The sequence below is a fragment of the Carassius carassius genome, chromosome 13 (genome assembly GCF_963082965.1).
Source record: "Carassius carassius chromosome 13, fCarCar2.1, whole genome shotgun sequence".
Classification (NCBI taxonomy): Eukaryota; Metazoa; Chordata; class Actinopteri; order Cypriniformes; family Cyprinidae; genus Carassius; species Carassius carassius.
In genome coordinates, this window is record NC_081767.1 from 33,622,804 (window position 1) to 33,635,525 (window position 12,722).

The window sequence follows — 12,722 nt, forward strand, 5'->3', positions numbered from 1 at the left end:
GTGGGCTTCTGTCCCGTCTTCTCAGCTGTGGTGGTCCTCTGCTCCGCCCTGGTGGGCTTCTGTCCCATCTTCTCAGCTGTGGTGGTCCTCTACTCCTCCCTGGTGGGCTCCAGCTCCACCTGCTCCACTCTGGTGGGCTGCCACGCCACCTGCTCTGCCTTGGTGGACCCTTGTTCCAGAGTTAGGCCCATGGCGGGCTCCCGTTCCCGAGTTAAGCCCATGGTGGGCCCCTGTTTCCTATGCCAGGCCCAGGAGGGGCTCCTGTTTTCCTGAGTTTTCCACCTGCTCTGCCCCAGTCCACTGCACTTCCTCATGGACCTGGCCCTCCATCCCTCCCCCTGTTCCGCCTCCGCTCCACCGCCCTCCTAGATTGTTTTGAGCGTCTGGAAGCCGCTCCTTTGGGGGTGGGCTATGTCACGATTATTAGATGGAGTGCCCATGAACTTCATTAGAGGGCACTCCACTCAGGACCATTCCACCCATCAACCACCAGATGTCACTTGGACACTAGCACCTCTCATACTGTTGCACCACACCCGAACTACATTACCCATGAGTCACTGCATCACAATCACCTTGCCACACCTGCACCTCATTCATCAGCCAATTTCCTTGCCACACCTGCACCTCATTTACACACACACATAAAAGCAGCACTCTCACTCAATGCGAAGTCTTGTTTAGCCAGTCTGACATTTCCGAGCATTTTTCCCTGTGTTTGTTATTCCTGTGTTTTGACCTTTTGGACTGTGTATTCAGACTCTGATTCTCTGCTGCCTGTCCCGATCTCTGCTTGTTTTTGGTTACGATTCTGGTTATCCCTGACACACCTGACGCCATTCCTGATCTCTGCCTGTATTACCATTCTGTGGAATAAATGCTGCATATGGATCCGAACGCCTCCGACTCCTTGTTACATATCTAATATAATTATTATATATATTAGATATGTTTTTTTATCTCTCTCTCTCTATATATATACATAAATTTAAGTGGAATGGCTATATTCAATTTAATTTATTCTCTTGCTCCCTTTCTCCGTGGTCATTGACAAACTCATTTCAGTCGACCCGATATAAACAGCTCGTTGTCCCGCTGTCAGATTTCATCAGTTTGTTCTTTCGATCTGTAACGGCGCGTCCATCTCTGTTTCTCTCTGATTTCATCTTCCGCTTCATATTCAGCCGTCTCCTGTTGATGTGTTTGCTGAGATAGCAGTATTGGTAGTGTGTGTGTGTGTGTCTGGCAAAGTGGACCATTAACCTGTAGCCCTGAGGTGAAAGCGCAGCCAAGTCCAATATTGGCTCCAGCATCAAGGGCTCGAGCTTCACGCCACTCAGAAACACTCAGAGAAAGAAAGACGCTGATCAGCAGAAAGCAGCTGAAGATGAAGATGAAAACTGCCAGCCATGAAACTCTCAGAGAGTCCGAGACGGCAGGAGTGGAAAACATACATTATTAACCCAAAGTAAATTTCGCAAAGTGGGAGCTAATCTGGCACCGTCTGTGAGCTTCACACAGAAGGAAAGTGATTCTTTGGCACGAGATGAAGTAGTTACACAGTCTGTGATCGGTTTACAAATAAAAGTGTTATAAACCTGTTATCAGCTGGGTTTGATCTCCAGACTATAAACGCCATTCTTTGAAAACTGTAGGGAGAAATAGAAACATAAATAAGTGAACAAGAATGACAACCGAATGGGTTTTGTAAAGCTGTGTCCAGACATAAGGTCAAAAGTTCATAGACAGCAGGCAGAAAGAAGCCTAAAATCTGTCCATTTATTAGAAATAAATCCTCAGGATGTGTTTGGATTAGTATGTCATATTGAGTTTCTCTCAACAAATTTAAATCTAATCATTATTTTAATTTAATATAATTTCATTCCATTCTATTATTTTATTTTATTGGGGGAATTCAACGAATCCTATAAGATAACGCATTTAAATCTAATCTCAACATATTTAAATCTAATCATTTTTAGGAATATAGGAATTTTCAGGAACTTTATTGAATTGCTTAGAAATAAATATTTAGGATTTTTTTTTGTTAATATAAAGCGTCATATCGAGTCTCTCAACAGATTTAAATCTAATAGCTTTAGTTACTTTTTTATTTATTTATTTTTGAGATATATAAATAAATATGTTAGATGTATTTGAGCTATTACAAGACGTCATATTGAATTTCTCAACAGATCTAAATCTTATTTTTTTCATACCATTTAGGAATGTAATGTATTTGTTTAGAAATATATTTAGGATGTTTTTGAGTTATTATAAGACGGTCATATTGCGTCTCTCAGCAGATTTTTGTTCATTTAATTTTATTATATCAGTCTTACTCTTTCAACCTAATTTTTAATTTAACTTTTTAAATACATTTTTTAATTAAGATGGAGATTATTGTTAATTATGGACTTTAACAATTTTACTTCCATGATTATATATATATTTATTTATATTTTGATGTAGAATCAATAAAAAAAAAAAAAAAAAAAAAAAAAAAATATATATATATATATATATATATATATATATATATATATATTTTTTTTTTTCCGTAAGGTTTTAGTCATACTGTTCTCTTTCTTAACTAAATATCATGAAAATCTTTCGGTTCTTGTATTGTTTTAAAAAACAGAACTAGGTCTTGAGTCCCATTTCTAGATCATTATGAGCCAAAATCAGCTTCAGCAGTGTAATGGATCAGTTTGATGTATCGGAGCACACACATGTTGTGTAAATGAGGTCTGATTCACTCGTTACCGGTCAGTGTTTCAGTGGTGTGTGTGTGTGTGTGTGTGTGTGTGTGGCAGATTGTCATGAGCGTTGTGTTGTTGAGGAGGCTGCAGGCTCGTCTCTCTCTGCTCCAAACACGTGCACGGAGTCAGAAATTGTCTGAAAAGATGTAAGGAGGTATCCGTGTGCTAGCTGTCAGATGGATATGTCATGTGACATTACGCCCGCCAGCGGCTCGCGCTGATAAAATGACAGATGCTGCTTTTTGCCTCACGGATTTTTGCCTTCCCACAAATCTTTTCTTTTCCGCTTCCTTCAGCTCCACGCTGACCTTCGCCAAAACCACACGATTCGACAACCCCGAATGTAGATTAGCAGCAGTCATTGGGTGTGTTTGGCTCAGTGTGTTTTTATGTACTTGTTAATGTATGGAAACAGACATCAACAGGGCTGTGTTTGGGTTACTGGCGTTGGCTGCAGGACTCGTACAGTGGGAGGAAAGACGTGACCTTTCTGCCTGCGTTCGGATCACTTCCTCTTCCTCTGTGTGGCCCTGCAGGCTCCGGAGCCAATCTGTGTTCCTGAGGCCATAAAACACGGCAAACTTTCAGCCGAGACATATGCATTTAAATGCACAAGTGAATCTTTGTTTCACTTGTGTGTATTTACATTCAGTAGTATTATCAGTTTGATGGATTATTGAGCTGAATATTCAGGCTATTGTCTTCTATAGAGCTGCTTTATAGTCAAATCAGATTCATTTTATAATTGATGAATTTTGCAACACCGATATTCTTATTTAACTGAAATGAATCAACACTGAACTGAGCTGAAATCAGTCAACTGAAGTGAATCAACTGATCTGAATTGAGTGAAATCAAATTCATGTCCGATCAAGTTTACATTATTAAATTGAGTTGAATGATGACACTGTTGTCTGTAGAGATGCTTATAGCTGAATTGTTTCATAATTGATTAACTTTACACAGTTACTGAACTGAACTGAATGAATTCTGAACTGAACTGAGCTGAATAATTGTCTTTTGTCGAGCTGTTTTATAGTTTTTATAATTCTGTTTAGACTTTGTGTAAACAGCATCTATTAATATTTATACTGGCTTATTTGGGTATGCTGTTTGTACCATTTATACTTGTTCTGAAGAATCTGCTACTATTTTGTTTTATTTTATTTAATTTTATTTATTTATTTTGGTTTGATGTCATGTGATCGAATCTCAGGTCAGTATATATATATATATATATATATATATATATATATATATATATAATGCACTAGGCATTTACAATGATGTAATTGTTAACTAAACCTAAAATTTTAATAGTAAAATAAAATAAAATTAGTTGAAATAAAACTGAAATAAGATATAAAAACTGATGAAAAACTTTATGTAAAATTACTGAAACTAAACCTGAAAAATAAATGAAGCTAAATAGAAGTATTCAAAAAAAGAACTAAAACTGATAAAAAAATTACAAACATGTAAACGTATTGCTAATTTATGAATTTACAAAGCTAATTAAAAATATTAAGAAAAGCTATATATAACATATATTAGTATATATTATATAAGCAATGCAAATAAAAGGTATTTGATTGAATTTTATGTTCGGATTTGTTGATCTCTTTCTAATAATTTTCAGTGAGTGGCGCAATCCTTTCAAACTGTATCCTTTAAGACTTTCACACTTTTTTCTGATGATGTTAAAGGGACAGAACATGTAGCCTGAAAGCATATTAAATATATATATTATTATAAGCAATTCACAAACATTCACCATCTTGCTACAGTAGCTGCTTAAAAGTCCTTGATTTTGTTGTATTCAAAATTCTTCAAGTGATTTATTCCCCTAAGCACGTTTTCTTCCTTCGTCTCTGTTTGTGTTTCTCTCATCTCAAACACACACTTGCTCATGAATATTGAGCACACAAACCCGCCAGAGGTCCATCAGCGTGTCCAGGTAGATGGATGCGTTTGATTGGTCCAGGCTGTGATTGGCATTAATTGCCATGGCAGAAGGCATGCCCGTCTTTCACATGAGCTCAACTCTGATTGGCCTGATGAGGCCAGATCCTTCTTCTGGAGGTCCCGGGCCCCGAGGGCGTCCCGCGCGCTGCCTGTCCTGAATTGACCCCACCTCAGCACACTCCACCCGTCTGATCTGCTGATGGCTCACCGACAGATAGCGTGCCTTACGCGTCAGCTGCTTTCCATTAGCCCTGCGTGTCTCGCTGTTGTGTTTACCGAGCACAATCAAGTCTAATTGTGCCACGTCTGTTAGAGAGTGAGACTTTGTTTCAGGTCTTATTTTGTGATTCTACCATCAGATATTTTTCTGTTGCTCATGAGAGACAGAGTCTGACTCAGTGCGTAAGAATCCGTGTGTTTATTTGACTTCTGCTTCAGTTTATACTGAAATAAGCAGATGAACAGAATGTGAGTGAAAGACTAAACACATTTAAGTTTAATAAGAAGTGACGGTTTTGCTCACAATAACATCCGTTTGAGCATTTATGCTCATCAGAAATGACGAAATCAGTTTAGTTTCATCCGTTATGCCAGTGTTGGCCGGTATGAAAAGTGACTGAAGTGGAGCTACATCTGATTGACAGCTTGAAGTTAAAGAGAACAATACATATGGATGTGGGAAAATCTTATAGTATTGGGTTTGGCTTGACTGACAGCAGCACTAAATGTCGACATGATCATGTTCTCCAGCATGATTTAAGAAGATCCAAAGATCATCTTGAGCTCTGGTGGAAGCAGGACAGAGTCACATGATCAGTGACACTCGTCTGCTTACATGTGATGTAATTAAGTCTGCATGAATGTTGAAATAGAATTATTTAATTTCATTTGTTAAAAACTTAAAAACTGGAATTAAAGCCAGCATTAACAGAACTGTGGACAACCTGGAAATACTGAATAAAATTATTTTAAAAGCATGATTTCTAGACCTGGAAAAGTTAGTTAACACAATTAAAAATTATTAAAAATATATAAAAAAAAAATAAATAAAAAAAATTATATATATATATATAAATATAATTATATAATACAATTATTTTTTATAAATATAAATATTATTTTTATAAATTTAATTTATTATATATATTTATAAAATACATTTATTATATTTATATATATATATATATATATATATATATATATATATATATATATATATATATAAAATATTTGTCAAGCTCTAAAGTATTTAATTGGGTTGGAATTGCTGTAAAAAAAAGATAAATATTTTGTAAATCTTGATAAAAATTCAGTGGTTAGAATACTAATATACTAAATATTTCAGTAGTTCTATTTATTTAATTTAATTTTTTTACTATAATGCAACTGCCATTTTTTTTTATAAATAAAATGAACACCAGTGTCTTCTTTAGGGGCCTTCAAATATCATCATAAAAGGCCTTCACAGATAAGACAATCCCAGAGTGCATTGCGGCAAGCTTAGTTAAAAGTTTGATACAGTATGATTCTAAACCATATAAATAACTTCAATACATTAAAACTGATTATTTCACCCAATGTTTTCATGTAATACATTTTAGTTTGTTAGAATGTCAAACTTTACTGAAAGCATTTGTGTCTCCCATGCACTTAAAATAAAATAAGTCGTGCAATGTGTTTAATAACGGAATTGTGTTTTGTCGTCAGGTTTCGGGAAATTCGGCAGGTTCTCCGGGCGGATCGTCAGCCCCGTGTTGCTTGTCACGGCAGTTTAACCGCCAGAGAATAACACGCGTCAACCTCAGGGACTTCATCTTCTACATGGAGCAGGAGCGAGAGACCAGCAGATCTCTCTTACTGTACCGTGCTCTCCTGAAGTAGCCAACGCTGAGCGAATGCTGAGCCAATCAGCAGCCAAACCACCCGAGCAGCGATCGACTTCCCCTCAGCCCTGCGACGTGCCTTCAGCCTGTTCACCACGTCTGTGTCTGTGAGCTCGTGATGTCTGCGTTGCTTTTGATAGAAAAGCTCTGAAAAAGAGAGAGAGAGAGAGAAAAAAAAACAAGATGTGCTTTGTTTCCTGTTTTCTCCTCAGCGTTACTAGCTAAACTGTATTTATGATAGTGAATTTTAAGACTTGTCTTTCTGGCTTTGAGCTGAGGAGTGTTTGTTTGTTTGTTTGTGTATGAATGAATCTGACACTGTTAATACCACTTTCTTCATCAGTATTTTAGTCTATAAATCCCCCGAAAAGAGATGGCTATGAATTAAGAATTAATTCTATTGTTTTATTAATGTGTTCCCTTATCGTGAACATGGTTTGTTATATTCAACGCCTTCATTTTAGTGAATCATGACCACATTGTCCAATTCTTTTCCAAATTAGTACAAATTAGGGAACAAATTAGTATAAATTCGCAGCAGTTTACTAAAACAAAGGAACAGATACTGTACGTACAGGAAGGTCACAATTTGCTGAAACGAGGGAATTAATTAATCAAAAATAGCAACGACTTACTAAAATTAGGGCATTCATTGGTACAAAAAGGTATTTCAGTATTTACTGAAATAAGGGTAGAGAATTAATAAAAATTAGCATTGATTTACTAATAAGAGGGAATTAAAAATGAGAGAATTAAATAAAAATTAGCTACAATAAAAAAAACGAGATAATACAAAACGAGATAATTAATACAAAATGGTCCCAATTTACTAAAATGATGGAACAAATTAATAAAAATTTGCAATGATTTACTAAAACGAGGGAACGAATTAATAAAAATTTGCAATGATTTACTAAAATGAGGAAATGTATGAATAAAAATGTTCAATTATTTACTAAAACGAGGGAACGAATTAATAAAAATGTGCAATGATTTACTAAAACGAGGGAACAATTTAATAAAAATTCACAATGATTTACTAAAACGAGGGGAACAAATTAATAAAAATGTGCAATGATTTACTAAAACTTGGGAACGAATTAATAAAAATGTGCAATGATTTACTAAAACTTGGGAACGAATTAATAAAAATGTGCAATGATTTACTAAAACGAGGGAACTAATTAATAAAAACTCGTAATGATTTACTAAAATGAGGGAACGAATTAATAAAAATTTTCAATTATTTAATAAAATGAGGGAACGAATTAATTAAAATTTTCAATTATTTACTAAAATGAGGGAACGAATTAATAAAAATGCGCAATGATTTACTAAAATGAGGGAACGAATTAATAAAATTTTCAATTATTTACTAAAATGAGGGAACGAATTAATAAAATTTGCAATGATTTACTAAAACGAGGGAACGAATTAATAAAAATGCGCAATGATTTACTAAAATGAGGGAACGAATTAATAAAAATTCACAATGATTTACTAAAATGAGGGAACGAATTAATAAAAATTCACAATGATTTACTAAAATGAGGGAACGAATTAATAAAAATTCACAATGATTTACTAAAATGAGGGAACAAATTAATAAAAATTCGCAATGATTTACTAAAACGAAGGAACAAATTAATAAAAATTTGCAATGATTTACTAAAACGAAGGAGCAAATTCATAAAAATTTGCAATGATTTACTAAAACGAAGGAACAAAAATTCATAAAAATTTGCAATGATTTACTAAAACGAGGGAACGAATTTATAAAAATTCACAATGATTTACTAAAATGAGGGAACGAATTAATAAAAATTTGCAATGATTTACTAAAACGATTGAACAAATTCATAAAAATTCACAATGATTTACTAAACGAGGGAACGAATTAATAAAAATTTGCAATGATTTACTAAAACGATTGAACAAATTCATAAAAATTCGCAATGATTAACTAAAACGAAGGAACAAATTCATAAAAATTCACAATGATTTACTAAAACGAGGGAACAAATTCATAAAAATTCACAATGATTTACTAAAACGATTGAACAAATTCATAAAAATTCACAATGATTAACTAAAACGAAGGAACAAATTCATAAAAATTCACAATGATTTACTAAAACGAGGGAACAAATTCATAAAAATTCACAATGATTTACTAAAACGAAGGAACAAATTCATAAAAATTTGCAATGATTTACTAAAACGATTGAACAAATTCATAAAAATTCACAATGATTTACTAAAACGAGGGAACGAATTAATAAAAATTCGCAATGATTTACTAAAACGATTGAACAAATTCATAAAAATTCGCAATGATTAACTAAAACGAAGGAACAAATTCATAAAAATTCACAATGATTTACTAAAACGAGGGAACAAATTCATAAAAATTCACAATGATTTACTAAACGAGGGAACGAATTAATAAAAATTTGCAATGATTTACTAAAACGATTGAACAAATTCATAAAAATTCGCAATGATTAACTAAAACGAAGGAACAAATTCATAAAAATTCACAATGATTTACTAAAACGAGGGAACAAATTCATAAAAATTCACAATGATTTACTAAAACGAAGGAACAAATTCATAAAAATTTGCAATGATTTACTAAAACGATTGAACAAATTCATAAAAATTCACAATGATTTACTAAAACGAGGGAACGAATTAATAAAAATTCGCAATGATTTACTAAAATGAGGGAACGAATTAATAAAAATTCACAATGATTTACTAAAATGAGGGAACTAATTAATAAAAATTTGCAATGATTTACCAAAACGATTGAACAAATTCATAAAAATTCACAATGATTTACTAAAACGAGGGAACGAATTAATAAAAATTGGCAATGATTTACTAAAATGAGGGAACGATTTAATAAAAATTTGCAATGATTTACTAAAACGAGGGAACGAATTAATACATATTGAATTAACATTCATAAAAATAATCAATTAACATTAGCTACAGTTTACTAAAACAAAATAATTAACACAAATTGGTCACAATTTACTTAAACGAGGGTAAAATTTTGCAAAGATTTACTAAAGTGAGGGAATGAATTTATACAAATTTCCAATGATTTTCTAAAATGAGGAAAATAATTAATACAAATTTGTAACGATTTACTAAAATGAGAGAATTAATTAATCCAAATTTGTCACAATTTACTAACACAAGGGAAAGAATTAAAAATTAGCAACGATTTATTCAAATGAGAGATTTAATTGGTACAAATAAACCATGTTGAGTATATCTTGAGTATATTTTCTCAAATTCTCAAATAGTTTTTTTCCTTGTTTTTAAAATAAGCTTCACTACATTTTCTTTATGCTTTGAACAAGAATATCATATTTCATGCATTTTCGCAGTTTTTGGTGTGATATATTTCAGTATTTTCAGTGTCAGAAATCCTGATGAAGTGAGTGTTTCTCGCGGTGCAGATGTATATTTAACACAGAGCGCTTACAGTGACGATCTACCGGACGAAACGCCTGGAAGTGATCAATGCAGTTTTCTGTTAAAGATTCGCGTCTCATGCAGACTTTCCCAAGCATCATCATCATCATAATCTTCATCAGTGTCCAGCCAATCACAGTATTCAAAGCCTCATCAAAAACTGACAAAAAACTCTTTTTCAAAAGGCGAGTTTCAATGTAAATAGACTTTTTTAATGAATATTGTTTTTAACAGCATGTGGAAATAATTCCAGCTTCTGTCTGTCATTGTGATTCATGTAGCTTTAATATTTGTCCACGAGGAGCACGAATCCCGTGTTTTCTCGAAATCAGGCCAGCAGATCCGAGCTATAGCAATACAGCCACATCAACACATCGTCTGAACGTTAATCAATCAATCAATCAATCAATCAATCAATCAATCAATCAATCAATCAATCAAACAATCAGTGAGAAAAGAAGAACCAACCCCAAAAGATCCTGGGTTTCTCATCTCATAAACACGATCAGAACTGAAAGCAGCAGTAGATTATGAAGGCAATCAGTTTAGAATAACATGCACTGATAAATCAATGTATTATGAAGGTATTAGAAATTGATTTTGAATTCATTTTTGACCATAAAACTGGATTTCACTGCCCTCGACTGTTTATTTTTGTCTTGATGCTTTAAGCTGTTTTAAGTTATTGTTGTCAGTCATTCATGTATCATTCGTGAGCTCACTTCCAAGGACGAACTCGAATCCTTTAAGCATTTATTTTGGCGAGGGTTCGCCGTACATGATGTCACGAGAGGTCAAGTTCTGTGACCTTTCTTCACTCAGATCCTCTCGCTCTTCTATGCACCGTGAATCTCGTTGCTTTGCGGTTTGTGTGAAACTCAACTCACATGTCCGGGAAATTTCCGTTTTGGACCTATTTATATTTTCTGGTTGTTATCCACGTTTTCAGGCAAACTGCTTCATTCCCCGACTGTCCCATTTGAAACAAGCACAAATTTATTTGTTTGGGTTGTTCTTCTGTTTTCTGTTTTCCGCTGGAGGCTCTTTCTATGACTTACGCTTTGTAGCCAAAATATTATTAGGACTCTCTTCATATTGTATTACTGACGTGCCCAGCTGGAATTTAATGTTTCGATCTATGGATAATTTGTATATATTGTTAACAAGACGTTGTGTTTATCAGAACTCTTATTTTTGGTAAATTCTGTACATATCCTGAAATATTTCTGTTTGTGTGAACATACTTCTGTATTTGTACCTATTTTGTAAAGGAATTAAAAAGCTGTTTACTAAACTTCAAAATGTTTACACGTGCAGTTCACCATTTAATAACTTTTATAGTATAAAATGCATATATTTATATATTATATATTTTTTTTTATAAACTATATGTACAGTATACAAACACACAGTTCACAATTTAATAACTTTTTATAGTAAAATAGCATTTTATACTATATATATATATATAAGTTTGTAAGCCAGATTCTAATTGAGTCTCATTTAAAACTCCTTTTTTAATTATTATTTTTTTTTTACTTAAAACAATTTATCATTTGAAAAGTTTGAGTTATTGAGAAATAATTGCAACACACTCATACTAATTAAAATATAGTTAAATATTTAGTATATAACATATAACACATTAAATGAGATTTATATATACTTTGTAATAATTAAATAATGATAATTTGATAATAATAACATGTATATGATAACAAATCAAAGCAAACAAGCCAAAGTAAATTATGAAAGGAAAACCAGTCGAGAATCACTTCACTACAGATCCAAGTTTATCATTAATATAAACAAATTATCATAATTATATGAATATGTCATTGACAGGGTTGATGTTTATAAAGTAGATGAAAAGCACAAACAAACGTCAGGTGAATATCACGCCTTTTATTATAGCAAATATGCAAGTAAATAAAAAAGAAGTCACTGTAAATAAACACATGCCCTTTAATACCACAGTCTAATTATTAATACATTAAATAATGATAGTTTTCACCTTGGTAGACAGTTTAAAATGTTGAAGATCTTATTTTGTCATTTGTATGTACATTATCATTTTGCTTTGCTCATGTTCAATCCATCAGTCTCGTGTTAAAGCGATCTCTTCTGGGGTTTACAAAGAGAAACCAGCATCTGAATGTGTCAGTATACAAATAACTGTACATAGTCCCAGCGTTTTAGGCCTGAAACGCATCACAAATGCATTGAAAGTAATCCAACATAATTCGACACAAACCTTGCGCTCTTCTGTTCAGCAAACCTGGCGTTTCTGACAAGATCAGAGCATAAACAGCACGACTTCATCCACACGGGGATCTTCTGAGCGGGTTTTGGGTTAGTAATTGTGCCGTCCTGGGAATGCATGTGAGGATTGTGTTGAGAGGCATGCTGGGATATCTCTTGGCACATTAAAGAGTGCTTGGTCGTACCCTTTGTCTCAGAACTGGACCAGATCTGGGTCAGAACAAAGGCTGGCTCAAGCGGGTTCCCATCGGAGGATGAAGCCTGTGGACATTTAATCAGACGGCCAAGAACTCACATAATGCAGAAACACTAGTGCATTAATGAACACTTCCAGACTCCAGACCGCAGCGCTTTCTAATCC

The 12,722-nt window shown here is 33.6% G+C and overlaps 1 protein-coding gene across 2 annotated transcripts in view; it reads left to right on the forward strand.

Moving 5' to 3' along the window:
• Window positions 1–7,772, forward strand: part of LOC132156400 (transcription initiation factor TFIID subunit 4-like) — an 86,179-nt gene extending 78,407 nt beyond the window's left edge. Inside the window, exon 15 of one of the 2 annotated variants that reach the window (XM_059565400.1) lies at window positions 6,435–7,772. In XM_059565400.1, the coding sequence (XP_059421383.1) occupies window positions 6,435–6,608 (174 nt within the window). In that variant the 3' untranslated portion in view covers window positions 6,609–7,772. The remainder of the gene's footprint in view (window positions 1–6,434) is intronic. The other variant, XM_059565401.1, reaches the window with a different exon arrangement.
• Window positions 7,773–12,722: the final 4,950 nt, after the last annotated feature.